A 16,974-nucleotide genomic window follows, 5' to 3' on the forward strand; every position below is an offset into this window, starting at 1 on the left:
GATAGTGTGATGTGAAAGCATAGACAAAATATACTGTGTTTGAGATTTGTATGTGTGCATTTATACATATGAATGTAATATTTACATGACAGGCAAAGGTAAAGTTATTATTCGTTTTGTTTAGGCTGGAATGTGGGCCAGGGGAGAAAACAAACAAAAAGAAAAGAGAAACTAAATTCTCTCTACTAATTAAACTCAAACAAGGCTTCATATGTTTCTTCCTCAATGGGAAGTTAAGAGGAGAAGTTAAGAGGGGAAGCCTGAGAGCCCGAGCGGTCCTAGTGCGTGCCTCTTCTTCTAGGATTTTTATTTTTTTATTTTTAATATAACGGTAGTTTTCGGACTGTAAAAAAGAGGAGGGGTCCAATACTATTATTTTAAAATGTAATGCATGTCTTTCTGTGTAGATGTTTCCCCAGAGAAACCTTAAAATAAGTCAAAACAGGAACTATGTATTCTAGAGAACACTGTTCTCGCCCGGAAGGAAATAGTGGTGCACAAACACACACAAACACTGATGGAGAGCGAAACGTTGAATGGCACGTATTTATTTAATTATTTTCACATGAATCAATCACTTTATAGTTTGACTTTAAGAAATGTATCTTCTCACACTTGGTGAATAACAAACAGGACGTTTCTTCCGTTTCTTCTGGCTTTAAATGACAGGATGCTAAAGTGTTAGCCGACATATGCTAGCCTCCAGAGAGACAAAGTGACACCATGTAACCTTACGTTTGCTAACGTCGTTTCTCTCTCTCTGTCCTTTCAGTTGGAGCACAGTGGTGGGTACTTTAACTCCATTGTGTGGTCGGTCATCTATATCACCAGGTCGCCATGCCTACCGTGGTGTTGATGGACGTGTCTCTGTCCATGACGCGGCCGGTGTCTCTGGATGGCAGTGACGAGTTTCAGAGGAAGAACCTGGCTGTGCACGGACTGAACATGCTGTTTGAACACATGGCCTCAAACTACCGCTTGGAGTTCACGTCACTGATGGCCTTCTCTTCCCTCTGGGAGCTCTTGGTGCCTTTCACAAGAGATTACAATGCATTACAGGTAAAAAACAAAACATCCTCATATGATTTCTGTCCTGGCCCCTCAGTGGAGGAATGAACTCCCCACTGACGTCAGGACAGCAGAGTCACTGCCCATCTTTCAGGCTGAAAACTCACCTCTTTACATTACAGTCATTTAGCAGACGCTTTTCTCCAAAGCGACTTACAGTCAGTAGTATGTTACATATCATTCACCCATTCACACACTGATTGCCACCATCAGACTCTAACTAACATTCATCATCCAGTCCACACCGATGGCCTTCAGGAGCAACTTGGGGTTAAGTGTCTTGCCCAAGGACACATCGACTGCCGAAGCCGGGTATCGAACCACCGACCCTCTGATTGGAGAACTACCTTGCTCTCCACTACGCCACAGCCGCCCCTCTTCAAGAAGTACTACCCTGAGCCTTCCTCGTAGCACTTATTGCATTCATATTAGTTGTTGCACTTATCCTATTCGTATTAGTTTGTAGCACTTATTATATTCATATTAGTTTGTTGCAATTATTGTTTTCGTAGTAATCTGCCTCTGCACTGTACTTTTGCTCTGGTTTATGCTTTTAGATGCTTGTTTAAGAAAGGAGATGCACTTATGACTTCTGGTGACTAGTAGTTCTCTTGAATACCTATGTTGAATACACTTCCTGTAAGTCGCTTTGGATAAAAGCGTCTGCTAAATGACTGTAATGTAAAAATGTAAATGTAATATGAAAATCTGAATAGTCAAAGCATGTTTTTGTTTTTTTATTGCCTGAGTATAATACCTGATTTTGAACACAAGATTTGAGGATGAACTAATGTGTTTTTTTCTGCACAGGAGGCTCTGAGCAACCTGGAGGACTATGACAAGACGTGTGTTGAAGCAGCTCTGACTGGAGTTAGTAACGTGGTACAGCAGGAGTGGGGCAGTGCTTGTCCCTGTCAGGTAAATCGGCATGTCCTCTATATGATATCATCACAAATAATGTTTTCATAGTGATTTCAGCCATCTGTACCCATTCATTGTTGCATGGTGTTATGTTTATGTACCTCCCCCCTTTGTCCTGTAGGTTGTGCTGGTTACTGATGGATCTCTTGGTATTGGAAAGGGTTCCCTACGTCACTCCCTGCAAACAATGAAGCATCGAGCGGATGACAAGAAGTTCCCACTCCCTTTCCCTTTCCCTACCAAACTGTTCATCATGTCTGTAGCTAATGCAGAGGAGGTACTGATTAAGTCAACAATTGATTTCTACTTATTTGCATCTTGACTTGAACACCGTCAGTGTAAAACTATGGAGGAAATGTTATCAGATACCATGTGACCAGAATCAGCTGGTCATGAACAAGATCTAAGGTGATGGCTTCTACTGGGCCTTGATAGCTTAAATATTGTTGAAGAAATCTTAGGATAAGAGAAAGACAGTTTGACAGTTTTTATTACCTTCAATTTTGAGCCAAGAGAATTTAGAGATTCATAGTGATGAGTATTATTAACTATGTCAATGAAATGTCAATGGCCGTGATATAACAGTGACTCCTAGAGACTAAAGTGGTTATGAGCCATCTGTTTTACTGTTAAGCTGACTTCTTAAGACTGCATTTTTGGAGTTTTGCATGTATCCTTTCTTGAATTGGGATGTAAGTGATCTTCAGAGGACAGGAACACTTACACATCCCTTTAGTTCTTTGAGAGAGAGTTATTTTGCTTATTGTAAATAAGAATTTGTGTCATCATGGATTTTTTGCATGGTGACATACTTGAAGCAGTGATTTAAAGACCCAAGGCCAATATTTAACCTTGGTAGAAAATTCCTCGACTACATTCTCCATTCAAAGAAAAAACATTCTTTGTGTTATTTCTGTCAATCAGCAACAGTTTTCTCTAGTGTACCTGGGAAGCAGCCACTTAAAATGAAAGCGTTTGGCAATTTAATGCTTAGCGCAATAGATTTAATATCTGCAACCAATGCAACCCCTTGTCTTGTGTCATTGCAGTTACAGATGACTGACGCCATGGACAACTTGGAGGAGCTACTTCGTCTCAGCGGAGGTGATGGACAGATCTTTACTATGGAGGGACCACTTTGCATGAAGAGTGTACAGGCCATGTTTGGGTATGAATTACAGGGGAAAAATCCAGAGAGAAATGTACTTTTCAGTGTTTATATATTAACTTAGGAGCCTTTGTCCATTGAATGTCTTTGTATGTCCTCAGGAGGCTGATTGACCACGCGTACTCTCCCTTCCATGCTGTCCTTCACTGTGGGAACTTGTCCTCAGACGTTCAGGTGTTCCCTCGGCCTGAGCCTATTGTGATGGATGAAGAAGTGGAGCCCATGCCCCGATCAGTCAATATAGGTACCCAGCTGGCTTCCAATTTCACAATTTAGAGTTGAAGTTAAACAATTTTCTCTCTCTCTATCGTATCTTTATTCTGTTTTACTTGTTTCAGATTTGGAAATTGTGGGCTTCATTGAAATTGCTGACATTTCCAGTCCTCCTGTTATTTCCAGACACTTGGTATTGCCTATAAATGTAAACAAAGGTTAGTGTTGAACATTTTTTGTGTTTATTATAAAGAAAAAACAATCAGCAGTATCAGCTGATTTGGTTTAAAGCAGAGATTGTTTATGCATTGTTTGTCTCCACATCTAAAAAGTTGTTCCCTGCTTCAAGAAAACACTATTCACTACAGTTTACAGTCATCAACATCTTTTACAACAAGGACAGCTCAGATTGGGATTCTGGTGAAATACCAGAATATACAATATATATTATAATATATAATGTAATAATATATAAGACAAAAATGGGTAGAAAATACAAAAAGGCTTCTGTTTACGCAACAGAACAGTAAGAGTGAAAACAAAATATAAAAGTTTATACATGGCGTATACATAGATAATTGTCACCCTTCATAGTCAAAGTAATCATCTTTTTTTTTTTAAACATAAAAATCAAAATCATGATTTTTGATTGCCAGATTATGGTATTTTCAATGTATTTAATATCTGTATTACTTTCAGAGGTGGATGAAGTTGGCACAGGAACTACAGAGGAGCTTGAGGAGGAACCCTCTGCCAGTCAAATGGCAGGCAAAAGCCCAAATTTCTGTGTACTTTTACATGGCAGCCTTAAAGTAGAGGGCATGGTGGCACTGGTTCAGCTGGGGTAAGATGCAACAAAGTGTTTATATTTAACATGTTTCAATTCTGTTGTGTTCAAAATATAGTGCACTTATATATTAAGAAACCTGTTGTAAAACAAGTTTGCTTTTCTTCAGGCCAGAGTGGTACGGCATGCTGTACTCCCAAGCAGACAGTAAGAAGAAATCAAACCTGATGATGTCTCTGTTTGAGCCTGGTCCCGAGCCTCTGCCTTGGCTGGGCAAGATCACACATTTGGGACCAATATCAGGTAACCTTTCACCCCTTATCTGAAGATGCGTGTCTAACATGCAAACAGCAAGTTTTACAACAAAACAACGCAATTGTCTCTTTTGCACTGTTCATATACTCCATAGTGTCTTGTCCCTGAAAGCATAATTTTCAGTGTATGACACATTTGGGATATAGTAAAACTCTGCATTTAATGTAATTTATGACACACTATGACAACCCTTGTTTTTCCTAAAGGCCTAAGGCCTCTCTGTTCATAATCAAGCAGTTAATCATTTACAGTTTATTTGGCTGACTTTGATCCTGGTACCGACTTCCCTGTTTTATTTACCGTCCTGTTATTACAGAGGCTCCTGAAAATCCCTACGGAGAGGATGACAGTAAAAGTCCTTTCCCTCTGCAGCCATCAGTCAAACGAAGCTACGCCCAGAATGTCACTGTGTGGATTAAGGCCAGTGGACTACAGGTACAGTAAAACCACTGTATAAAAACACTGTTGTTAGTTGAAGTAACAAGAGAAATGACTGGTTTCTCTTGTTACAGTTAATAGGGATCATAATTACTTGCCGTCCTTGGTTTGTGTTCCCAAAGTCCACATGCCATGAAACTTACGAGAGACTGGAGGATCTGTTCTCTCTCAATGCATTGCAGCTAGGGCCTTTCTCAAGTAATAGTATTACAGTTTAGAATTAAGAGATTAATTAACTGGCTAAAAGTAAGCAACCTTGTGTTAAGTTCTTAAACGATTATTCCTAAGTGTTAGGACTGTGACCATGTTAAGTATTGAGCCAAAACATATTTCTGGTCATCGACTAAAGTTATTATGCTGTTGTTCTACAGACTGATGTCCAGAAGATCCTAAGGAATGCAAGGAAATTGCCAGATAAAACTCAGACCTTCTACAAGGTAAATCTAGCTGGAAATGGCTCTGAACTATGAATTTAAATGATATTTTCCTACTTTTAACTTACTGTTTGGATTTTGGGATCTGCCAGGAGCTGAACCGTCTTCGGAAGGCTGCCTTGGCGTTCGGTTTCTGGGAGCTCCTGAAGGGAGTGGCGGAGCTGTTGGAGAGAGAGTGCACCCTGCTGCCAGACTCTGCCCATCCGGATGCTGCTTTCCAGCTCTCCCATGCCGCACAGCAACTCAAACTGGCCAGCACTGGTGACTCCCAGTATGCGGCTTTTGATCACAACATAGCTCCCATGCACACAGACTTCTCCACATAGTATCCCCAGCCAGTATGTGAGCTTTATGTTGTTTAAAGAATTTGAAGGGGCTGCCTCAAGAACCCAAATGTGGAAAGGAGTGAGATCAATAACTAACACTCCTTTGACACTGCCTAAACATGGCAAAACGTACTTAATGAGCTGTTTGTGAAATGTTAGCATAGCATTTTTTTTTTTTTTACATGTTCCTTTGTAGGATTGTTTTCACAAAATTGACCAGATACAATTTTTTATTCAGTGTCAAATAACATTTACAGGAAACCTGTGGAATGACTGTTATTGTTGGCATTTAAAATCCTGGTGAAAATAATGAAATAAAGCAGGGAAGGCATACAAAGTCTACATTGCAGGATATTATTGAGCAGAAGTGACACAAAATGCTCAAGTTTTTTAGAAGTCAGCAGTGTAATTTTCCCTGAGGTTGTGGGACGGTTCAAAAATCAGGAATGTTACCAATTACAGTATTTGTTAAGAACGTTGTTGCTTTCTTCATTCATACACTAACACTGTATCTCATGACAATAGTAGCAATACCACTGCAATAAAAAAGATTAAAAGAAACTATCACAAAGGATAGATATCCAGTTATATGGCGTATTATAGCTCATCACTTATTCAGGAAATACAAACTTACATCTTAGAGAAATTAACATGTTTATGACAGTCAATGCTATGATGAAATATTGCATCATCTGTAGGATTTTCAACAAAAAAAACAACGTCTAGTAATGAAACTAGGACTGACTTGACTGGAACATGGTTTACGAATATCATTTAAAACATGTCCAGAAATAAGCAGGCAGCAAAGGTGTCAGAGTGTTGGTGGTGAATCTCAATTTGCTTTCCTCTTTTTGGTACGGAAACGCCTCTTCCTTTGCTTGTAAAGATGACGAAAGTTGATCAAAAGTCCTGAAGAGGGGGCAAAACCAAAAAGTTAAAATCAGAACAGAAATGCTGACGTTGGAACAAACTATTTGCTTTAAGATATACATGATTAAAGTTGTATATGAAGACTTACCAAGAAACATGAGGACAAGATAGATGTGCAGGACGTAAGAGAAGCGGATGGAGGTACCAAGAGCTTTCGGCAGAGGAATGCTGAAGAGTTTGGTCTCGTCAAAGATGGGAATGGATTGTATCACCGCAACAGCTACACGGGATTGGGAGATACATTTAAGTACTTGCATGAAAAATTATTAATTCTGAGAGACATAAACAAGCTCACCTTCAGCTACAACACCTAATGGGTACAGTGGTATCCAGATCGTGTACCGCAGCCATGTGAGAGTTTTCCACTCAGTGTTGAAACAGCCCAGCATGTAAAATGGATACCTGAAATTTGTGCATCATGTGAGTTTTAATGAGGAAACACGGTGTTTTGTTATTCAACCATTCATTTGTTATTTGTCATGCAACAAAATTGCAGTTGCGTCAGCCTCAAATGGTGCATTGTATTAAGAACTTAAAAAACAGTGGGACAAACAACGACAAGGCAGATGCATAATTACCTAAAAATCTCAATGGCGCTCCACAGATAGAAAACGAAGAACACAACTGGCCGGTGGTGCATTTCTTCAACACTACCAAAAATGACGAAGAGAATAAAATTCCTTCCAACCACCTAGAAAAACAACAAAACCCACAAAAAAGTAATTACACTTAAAAATATATTGGAACGGTTAAAAGAAAGCATGTGTCATTGCACATCAAACTAATGAGCAACCCATACCTGTATAAGAGTTGGAATGACACCTGTCCGGACTACACCAAAAGCAGCGTTGAGGACTTCTACCGCTGCCAGGATCTGGCAGAAGAACATCACGTCCGATATGGTGTGAAATGTGTCGTACAAAGAATCTGAATGAGAGTATCGGTATAAATGAAAGGTCTTTCCCGGTTTTTGAGAAGAAATTGATCAGAGAAGGTAAGACAATAAGTTAAGCCCCAGAAGTCTTCCATTTCCTCACCTTGGCCCAAGATAAAGAGCCGCACGGTCATGTTGACAAAGATCCATGAAAAACCAAGAAACTGAACCAGATTATATACAAACAAAAGTCCTGTTGTCAGGCTGACAAACCCTGAAACATTTGAAAGAAAGACAAAACATTAAGGCAATTGCAACAACAACAACTAACAATTGTTAAACTTTAGAGAAACAGACATGAATCCAGACAGATTTGCACTCACCTCCCTCTTCTTGCCTTGAAGCCTTCAGTCTGTTCTTTTTCTCCTCCTTTTCAAAGTAAAACATAAAAAAAAATTGTGTAAAGTGTAAAATATTTGCCTTTGTTATCAATAGTACAGTCTTGGTCAGTCAGACATTTTGCAATATTGACAATATCATTATATACAGCTGTCAATTGCACAGGGTAGGGCATGTTAATATCCCTCAGATGCAAAAACATGAATCTCACCTTTTCCCGTATCTCCATCTCAGCATCTGACTCGTCCAGCCAGCGGTCAAAGTCCGGCGCGAGGAAGACTGGTTTGCGCTCCTGCAGCGTCAGTCTGTCCCACCAGCCTCGCTGCTCTTTCCGCAAAATAATATTCACCTGCCGCTGTGTGGACCTGTGGTTCACCTGGAAACACATTCAATGAGCTCAATCAAAACAAAACTAGTAAATATATAGGACTGAATTTTTTTAAATGGACACATACCTCTGACTTTACTGGTAAAAGAAACTCCAAACTGAACTCGTATTCATTTTGTCCTTTTGCACCATGGCCCTGGGCTACACACAAAATACCACAATGATGTTACAAGTCATGAACTTCCTAAAACATTTTCATTGCACAATGAACATGAAGTGTATGTCACCTCTAAACTGAAGCGATTTTTCATGTACGTGGACATCAATATTCTGCAAAAAAAGAAACAGAAGCAGAGGAGCTTATACTTCCTCTTCCAGAGTTAGAAATTCTATTACAACCTGTGCACACGACAGCTGAAGAGAGACAACAATATAGTATTTAAGTTATATATTCAAAGCATTACAAACAATAAAGTGAAGATTAGTTTCATCTACAATAGTGACGTAGAATTATTAGCCAAAATCATTTCCTCGTTTGAAGAACCTTGAGGAAATGAGTCGTTTCACACATGATCCACCCTGAATCAGCTGTTGTTCATGTTACTGTTTGCATGTATACACATATATACATATATATATATATGTATATATATATATACACATATATATATACATATATATATATATACACATATATATATATATATATATATATATATATATATATATATGCCAAAATTAAGAACAAAGTAAAAAGACTAAACTAAAGTATAGTGAAGAGGGTCCTTTCTGCAGCCTGAAGTAGGGTGACATCTTTGGATGAAGCAACTGCCCTTTACCCTTAATAATAACAACCCTAACCCTCATATAACACACATGTTCTTAAAACCATGATACTCGTTTTTAATGTAGCGCATCACCTAACTGGTTTGGTGCCATTAATGTGGATATACATGTACATTTTTATTCCTGTTCTATCTTTATTTTGTTGTATAGTATGTGTATTTATTGTCTGTGTAGTTGTATAGTATGTGTATTTATTGTCTGTGTAGTTGTATAGTATGTGTATTTATTGTCTGTGTAGTTGTATAGTATGTGTATTTATTGTCTGTGTAGTTGTATAGTATGTGTATTTATTGTCTGTGTAGTTGTATAGTATGTGTATTTATTGTCTGTGTAGTTGTATAGTATGTGTATTTATTGTCTGTGTAGTTGTATAGTATGTGTATTTATTGTCTGTGTAGTTGTATAGTATGTGTATTTATCCATGGGGATCAATAAAGGAATATAATAATAATTAAACCTGATAAATAATAATAAGGTTTAGCAGAGGGCTTTTTTAAATATCACGCATGTTTCCATTCAGATATGCAAAGTGTGCATTCACAGGAACCTGCACCCTTCATCTGCTTGATTAAACATTGACCTTTAGGCATACAATAGTGCAGGTAATGCAGGTAATGCCCCAGGTAGCTCACCTGTGCGTCCGTCAGGTCCACTCTCAGGTAGACGTCCTCATGGCGTTGAGCCCAGTACACGAGAGGTGTGAGCGGCATGGTTCCGGGTTTCTCTTATTGGTTTAAACACATATACTTCATTGCTTCATTCCTCCTGAACAGCTTCTGCAAATGCCGAGGCTATTCCGCGAACGCGCGCTCGCAATCTGTCGACGTAGCGACGTGCTCGTTCATGAGCCGGAGCCGTCGGCCGTGCTCTCCGCTGATTGGCTGGCTGGTGAATGTTTACGGAAGTGGAAAGAGATTCACGGGGGAGGAAGCGACGGCGCGACGGTTTTTGTCGATATTCTTGTTGATATATGAACATGCAGACAGCGGAGCATGTTGCCGGGTTAAAAGCTGATTTGTCCAAATCTTGCGGGACGTTTCGTGTTCTTGTTGGCGTGACGGGAAGCGTTGCTGCCCTGAAGCTGCCTCTGGTGGTGTCCCAGCTGCTTGAGCTGCCCGGGGTGAGAGAGGCTGCTTCTGTCCACCGTCTCTTCTGTCTCAGTGACGTATACACCACGTTAATGGCCATGCACACTCTGAACCAGCACAACCAGCTCTGCTCCCAGCAGACCACATGACACATGACAATAAAAACATGACAATAAAAACCTGTGCAATACATTACACTGTGCAATAATAGTTAAAAAAGTTAAAAATAGTTAAAATAGTTGTTTTTTTCTCTGTCTGTAAATATAATATTTCAGTTATTGTTGTTTTTTCTACTGTTTCTTTTTATTGCTTATTTATAATACTTGTTTTATTTTATTTTTACTTTTTATTTTTAGCTTGTCTTCTTCTACTATGTCTCTTGTGTGTCTGCAAATTTCTGTGCAATAATAGTTAAAATAGTTTTTTTCTGTCTGTAAATATTATATTTCAGTTATTGTGTTTTTCTACTGTTTTTATTGCTTATTTATAATACTTTTTATTTTTTTTTTTTTTTTTCATTTTTTTTTTTTTTTTATCTTGTCTTTCTTCTACTATGTCTCTTGTGTGCACTTTAACTCTATGCTGCTGTAAGCCTGCAAATTTCCCCACTGCAGGACTAATAAAGGATTTATCTTATCTTATCTTATCTTATCTTATCTTATCTTATCTTATTTTATCTCTCACACAACTCACCCTGACCGCCAGGTGGAGATATTACAGCTGTTAGCCAGCTGTGTGTAACATAAAAGATAATCCTTTATTAGTCCTGCAGCGGGGACATTTGCAGGCTTACAGCAGCATAGAGTTAAAGTTCACACAAGAGACATAGTAAAGAAAGACAAGATAAAAATAAAAAATAAAATAAAAAAACAAGTATTATAAATAAGCAATAAAAACAGTAGAAAATCAACAATAACTGAAATATAATATTTACAGACAGAAAAAAACTATTTTAACTATTATTGCACAGAAATTTGCAGACACACAAGAGAAAGTAGAGACATAGAAGAAGACAAGCTAAAAATAAAAAATAAGAAGTAAAAATAAAATAAAACAAGTATTATAAATAAGCAATAAAAAGAAACAGTAGAAAAAACAACAATAACTGAAATATTATATTTACAGACAGAGAAAAAAACAACTATTTTTAACTTTTTTAACTATTATTGCACAGTGTAATGTATTGCACAGGTTTTTATTGTCATGTTATTATTGTCATGTTATTATTGTCATGTGTCATGTGGTCTGCTGGGAGCAGAGTTGGTTGTGCAGCCTGACAGCAGCAGGAAGGAAGGACCTGCGGTACCTCTCCTTCACCACCGGGGGTGAAGCAGCCGGTGGCTGAAGGAGCTGCACAGAGCTGCCAGGGTGTCCTGCATGGGGGGGGAGGTGTTGTTCATCAGGGATGACAGCTTGGCCATCACCCTCCTGTCTCCCACCACCTCCACCGTATCCAGTGGACACCCCAGCACACTGCTGGCCTTCCTGACAAGCTTGTTCAGTCTCTTCTTGTCGGCTGCTGAGATGCTGCTGCTCCAGCAGACCACTGCATAAAAGATGACTGATGCCACCACAGAGTTGAAAAACTCTAAAGCAGTGTAATCCTCTATTAGTCAGCTACATTATGGTTGTTTTACTTACAGATTTTGTCATTTCCATTTAAAGTCTCACAAGTGACAGTAAGTGTATTATTGTGAGAAATGTTTTTGCAATACATAGAATAAGGTCAGTGTCAGGGCTGTTTTTTTTATCTTGTCTTTCTTCTACTATGTCTCTTGTGTGCACTTTAACTCTATGCTGCTGTAAGCCTGCAAATTTCCCCGCTGCGGGACTAATAAAGGATTATCTTATCTTATCTTATTTTAAGAGGCGGAAAACTAAGAAGGGATTCATACACGTGTTGAGAAACTGATCTTATCAGATCTGAACTAAGTATCACTATTCATGATATTTTTGTGGCAAACTATAGTAAGACTTTTTTATGAGCTTTTTGTATGGTTTGCTATGCTTTTACATTTTTGTGAGACTTGTATGGCATATTATACTACTTTTTATGATCTTTTTGTGACCATTTTTATTACATACTATTCTAAATACATTAATACTAATTCCCAGAGTTTGAGTTTCTTTATCTCATCCTGAATGATCCATGCAACTATTTAGGATGGTTACAGCGCTAGACATCTCTCAAACATGTTTGGTATATCACATTAAGATAAGATAAGATAAGATAATCCTTTATTAGTCCCGCAGCGGGGAAATTTGCAGGCTTACAGCAGTGTAGAGTAAAGTGCACACAAGAGACATAGTAGAAGTGTCGTATCTTTCATGCGACAGTGCTGTTGAAGTGATGAGGAAGGATGCTCCGCGGACACTGTTCTTGCTGGTATAATAAAGTTTATTACAAACAAGCAACACATGTCATGACGGACGTCTAGAGCGCCCGGAGGTCTCGAGTCGAATCTGTGAGTTCCCTGACTTTCGAGCTCTTACACCTCATTATATAGGGTACATGTTAATCACATTTGGGGGGGAAGACAAGATAATGTATGTGGCTCCGTCATTCTACACACTTAATCACATTTGGCCCCTGGTATCCTGTCCATCTGCTTCCTGTACCCTATGTAAGACAAAAACACTTAGGTCCTTCGCTGTATTGTGCAAGACCTGAAAATATACCACAGAAGAAAGACAAGATAAAAGTAAAAAATGAAAAAAACAAAAAAACAAGTATTATAAATAAGCAATAAAAAACAGTAGAAAATCAACAATAACTGAAATATTATATTTACAGACAGTAAAAACTATTTTAACTATTATTGCACCCTTCAGCACCCTAACAATACTACAAAGTGTTTTAAAATCCCTGTGACTGTTACTGTCTTGTTTTATGCTTTAGGTGGATGTAAGAGTAGTCACCACGGAGCATGCCAAGCACTTCTACAATTCTGCAGAGGTTTCAGTAAAAATCTACACTGACAAGGATGAGTGGGAGGTAATAATGATTTTTAAAATGTCCTAGTGTAGCCATTATTAACTTACAGTCTATAGCAGAGTTTATAAAGCTTTATATTTGAATAACTGGTGTATTTTTAGTTATTCATAAGTGAAATAAGTATGACATATATCTGCTAACAGTCCATTTTAAGGTCCCTGTATGCCATTAAATGTAACTTTTGAAACTCAATTCCATATACACAAAATTACATTGAGTGATTTTGAAACTGGTCTAAAGTATCATGCAACGAGGAAGTGAGGAAGTGAGTGTGTCATTGGTTGTGTTCCTAACATAATGTCTCTGTTTTAGCTGTGGACTCAGAGAACTGATCCTGTGTTGCACATTGAGCTCAGGCGCTGGGCAGACCTACTTGTCATTGCCCCGCTTGATGCCAACACTCTTGGAAAGATTGCAAATGGAATTTGTGACAATCTCCTGGTAAGAAGATGAAATTATTATGTGATTACCTACGAAATGTTATAGCAAATGATAATTGATTATATGATTTCTATGAAATTATTTCCAAATTGATTAGTCTTTATCTTTGGCAGACTTGTGTGGTAAGAGCCTGGGATACCAGTCGCCCTCTCCTCTTCTGTCCTGCAATGAATACAGCTATGTGGCAGCATCCCATCACAGCCCAGCAGGTATCCAGGCTCACAGAGTTTGGATATGTGGAAATCCCCTGCATTGCTAAAAAGCTAGTATGTGGAGATGAAGGTGGGTTTAAATACAACCTAAAACATACCTTCAGCTTAACATGCTTTAACATTAGTTGTAATATCAATGTGTTTTATCTGCCTAACCTTGATTAAACTACTTGGCAATTTAGCTTGGCAGTTATATTTTTGCTTTTCATTAGAACATACACAAAACTTCTCTTTGTAATTTAATTCAGTAGAAACATATATTCTGAGTATCAGTCCTAAGAATGAGCTCCTCAGCTAAGAGTCTACTACTTAACTTACTTAGTTTCCCACAAATTGAAATGAGGTTGGCCTAATGCGTTGGGGATGATTTTTTTTTTTAAGTAACAATTAAAATTAAAATCAGGTCATGCATCGACTGAAGACATTTTTTTGTCAATATTTACCAAATGCCAGAATTGCTTTTAGGAAAATACACTTCCTTGCAAATGGTTCTTCAAGCATATCAACAGGCTGCACATGTTTTTTATGTCCTTTTTTAACTATTATGCTTTGTATACTACTTTCCTTGTCATATGTCTTGTGGTAATGAGAGGAAGTTTAAAAATGCTGTGTCTCTGATAGTGGTGTGTCCCCTTGGTGGGTCTGAACAACACACTTAAATTCCATTCAGCACATATTTAGATATGCATACCCTGGGAGTGTTGAGAATATGTTATCAAAGTGTGTTTGTGAGTATGGAGAATGTGCTAAAGTGCATGAGAAGTAAGTAAAGGTATGTTTCTTCATTGTAACGTCAGACCTCTGACTGCTAATTTATTATTTCCTACAGAATGTGTAACTCTGTAATTCTTTACTTTATTGCAGGTAAAGGGGCCATGGCAGAGGTATCGACTATTGTCAGTGTTGTCAATCAGTATCTACAGGACCCAGATGAACATCCCTGAAAACATGCACATAACATTGTATTGTACATTCAGCTGGCACCAATACAAATAGAAAAATAATCATAATGACTTGTTCTCAAAATGAGATTGTGTCCGAAGCTCCAAGGCCCTACACACCCATGAAAAACTCACATAGTTATTTTCATACATTCTTGTTGGGTTTGCTGGGGTGTATAGACCATCATTGACTGGCATCTTCGTGACTCATCTGTTAGTTTTGTTTCAGGGCAACATGCAAATGTGTGAAAGTGTGTTCCTGTTGCAGCATTTCATTAGTTGCATTTCATCAAGCGTAGGTAAATAGGTTGAAAAATGCTGTTCATTTGATTTGTCAAATTACTGTATGAATAAAAAATAAGGTCAAATATCCTATCTTTAAAAAAAAAAAAGGTCATAGTGATTCCTGCACTGTGACACTGGAATTGTTTTTGTGTCTTTGTGTCATACGTAACACACCAACATTCTAAAAATACTGTCAGTGTCAAAGATGAAATAAATTTGGTTAAAAAAACACAGAATGCAAATATATTTCAACCGTGTTTTATATTCTTGTTTTCCCTTAAAGGCAAACGTTGGACCTCATTGTTCCATGTTTTGTGTTGAGGTGACTAATGGGGACAACATTTGTATTTAAAATTGGTCCAGTAATGATACAGCTTTGCCACTGACAGGTTCAGGTTGTTCTGGTTAGTCTCTAACAAAAGACAGGGAAATTATCCTACAGGGAAACAAAACGTTTTTCTTTACCTTTTGCTGGAATTGGTTTGTTGTTCTGGTGTCTAACTGAATAACGAGCAGCAACAGGTCCAACTCTTCACAGTGTTCTTCCTCTGTGGAGCTTAAAAAGCCAAAGCTCCTACAGGAACACAAGCAACCTACAGATGTCTGCCGTTGAGCAGCTGGTTCACCCTCCTCCTCTGTCTGTCTGTCTGTTCCCCCCTTATCTCTCTCCTTGTCTGCTCTTCAGTTTGGAGGAGCTCTTTAACCACATACATTGGCTCACATAAATACAGGCGGCCATTGAATTCAAAGACCTCATGCCCATTCTCAAAATCATCTAAATATTCAACCATGACATCAAAAATATGTAAGATAACACTAAGCTATGATTTCTGTAATGAAACACAAGAAGAAGTTTGCCTCTCCTGACTTTTAGACAACAACCATTATCGGTTATACTTTTGGGAAATATCATATTTGCTGTTAAGGTGAGTTAGTAAGGCCTGAAGGGAAACTTCTCCTGTGTGTGACCCAGCAATCACCTTTCAACCGTTACATGTGACCTCGTGAGATTTCTAACCCGTCTCTGGAGAGACTCCACATTCTTGAAGCAGTATTTATGTCTGCGGGACAAACATAAATAAAATAAACCTGTTAATACCAACCACTCCTCAGTGTAGTGTTTAGATCTTGTCCAGATATTTCCAGATCATTCAAGAATCTCCTGGCAGCATCCAGCACCATTTTAATTCTGTCCGATTTCCCTGCATGTCAACCATATAATTGAACGAGACTCTCCATAATGTCAGATACTTATAATAACAATCAGCTGCTCTCGGTGGCAAAAACAAGCCCTTTTAGTGGACGTATTCGGTGCCAGCTTGCCCCATAGGATTACATTGCAGCCTTGAGCGACTGCCATAAAACGAGTTCTTACTCAACATTTCGTAAATTGTTGTCCCCATTAGTCCGTTAGACACAAAACCATGGTGAAAAAGGATCCAGATTAAAAAAGCTGACCTTTATTAGCAAAATGTCTTGCCAAATGAAGGTTGAGAAATGGTTTTGCAATTTGTCATGAGATGAGGTTTCATCAACAATAAGTGACACAATTTGGAGAATTTCAAACATGCTGTTGTTTGAGGAGAAAACGACAGGTACTTCAGCAAACTGGTCATTATGTACTCAAAAATCAATACATGCATGTTTTATGAAGTCATCAATTTTAGTGTGAACAGCATTCTTCCTTTTTGAGTTGTTGTAGTTTTAAATACTTTTCCACAGGGCACTTTGACATACTGGCTTTACTGCAGGACGCATTACATACAAGTGTTGGCTGAGGTGTGATTTTCCTAGATTCAGTGACAATTGGGTACATTAGTTACTTGATTTGGTAAACTTTTATTGAATTTATGGAGACAATAATTCTGATTAATAATTCCAAAAAGGTTATTTTAATAGTGTGGCTTAGGTTAGATGATATAGAATACTCTTTAATTTTACAAAGTGCTTTTAACCATGACTCTA

General features: G+C 38.2%; 3 protein-coding genes across 3 annotated transcripts; 2 read left to right on the forward strand and 1 right to left on the reverse strand.

Moving 5' to 3' along the window:
• Positions 1-467: 467 nt before the first annotated feature.
• ints14 (integrator complex subunit 14) lies at positions 468-6,580 on the forward strand. The gene is made up of 12 exons (XM_054619291.1): positions 468-539; positions 773-1,059; positions 1,879-1,986; positions 2,111-2,266; positions 3,039-3,157; positions 3,259-3,401; positions 3,496-3,588; positions 4,070-4,214; positions 4,327-4,460; positions 4,789-4,907; positions 5,282-5,347; positions 5,437-6,580. The coding sequence occupies exons 2-12, from the start codon at positions 838-840 to the stop codon at positions 5,668-5,670; spliced, it is 1,539 nt and encodes a 512-aa protein (XP_054475266.1). The 5' UTR covers positions 468-539; positions 773-837; the 3' UTR covers positions 5,671-6,580.
• hacd3 (3-hydroxyacyl-CoA dehydratase 3) lies at positions 6,492-9,764 on the reverse strand. The gene is made up of 11 exons (XM_054619292.1): positions 9,680-9,764; positions 8,489-8,531; positions 8,329-8,402; positions 8,085-8,249; positions 7,858-7,903; positions 7,638-7,748; positions 7,400-7,527; positions 7,179-7,291; positions 6,896-7,002; positions 6,689-6,820; positions 6,492-6,579 (listed from the first exon to the last, which is right to left on the reverse strand). Exons 1-11 carry the CDS (start codon positions 9,755-9,757, stop codon positions 6,503-6,505), a joined length of 1,074 nt encoding a protein of 357 aa, XP_054475267.1. The 5' UTR covers positions 9,758-9,764; the 3' UTR covers positions 6,492-6,502.
• Positions 9,765-9,997: 233 nt separating this feature from the next.
• ppcdc (phosphopantothenoylcysteine decarboxylase) lies at positions 9,998-15,237 on the forward strand. The gene is made up of 5 exons (XM_054619294.1): positions 9,998-10,167; positions 13,035-13,130; positions 13,443-13,571; positions 13,685-13,853; positions 14,648-15,237. Exons 1-5 carry the CDS (start codon positions 10,018-10,020, stop codon positions 14,725-14,727), a joined length of 624 nt encoding a protein of 207 aa, XP_054475269.1. The 5' UTR covers positions 9,998-10,017; the 3' UTR covers positions 14,728-15,237.
• Positions 15,238-16,974: the final 1,737 nt, after the last annotated feature.

The sequence above is a fragment of the Anoplopoma fimbria genome, chromosome 19 (assembly GCF_027596085.1).
Source record: "Anoplopoma fimbria isolate UVic2021 breed Golden Eagle Sablefish chromosome 19, Afim_UVic_2022, whole genome shotgun sequence".
Classification (NCBI taxonomy): domain Eukaryota; kingdom Metazoa; phylum Chordata; class Actinopteri; order Perciformes; family Anoplopomatidae; genus Anoplopoma; species Anoplopoma fimbria.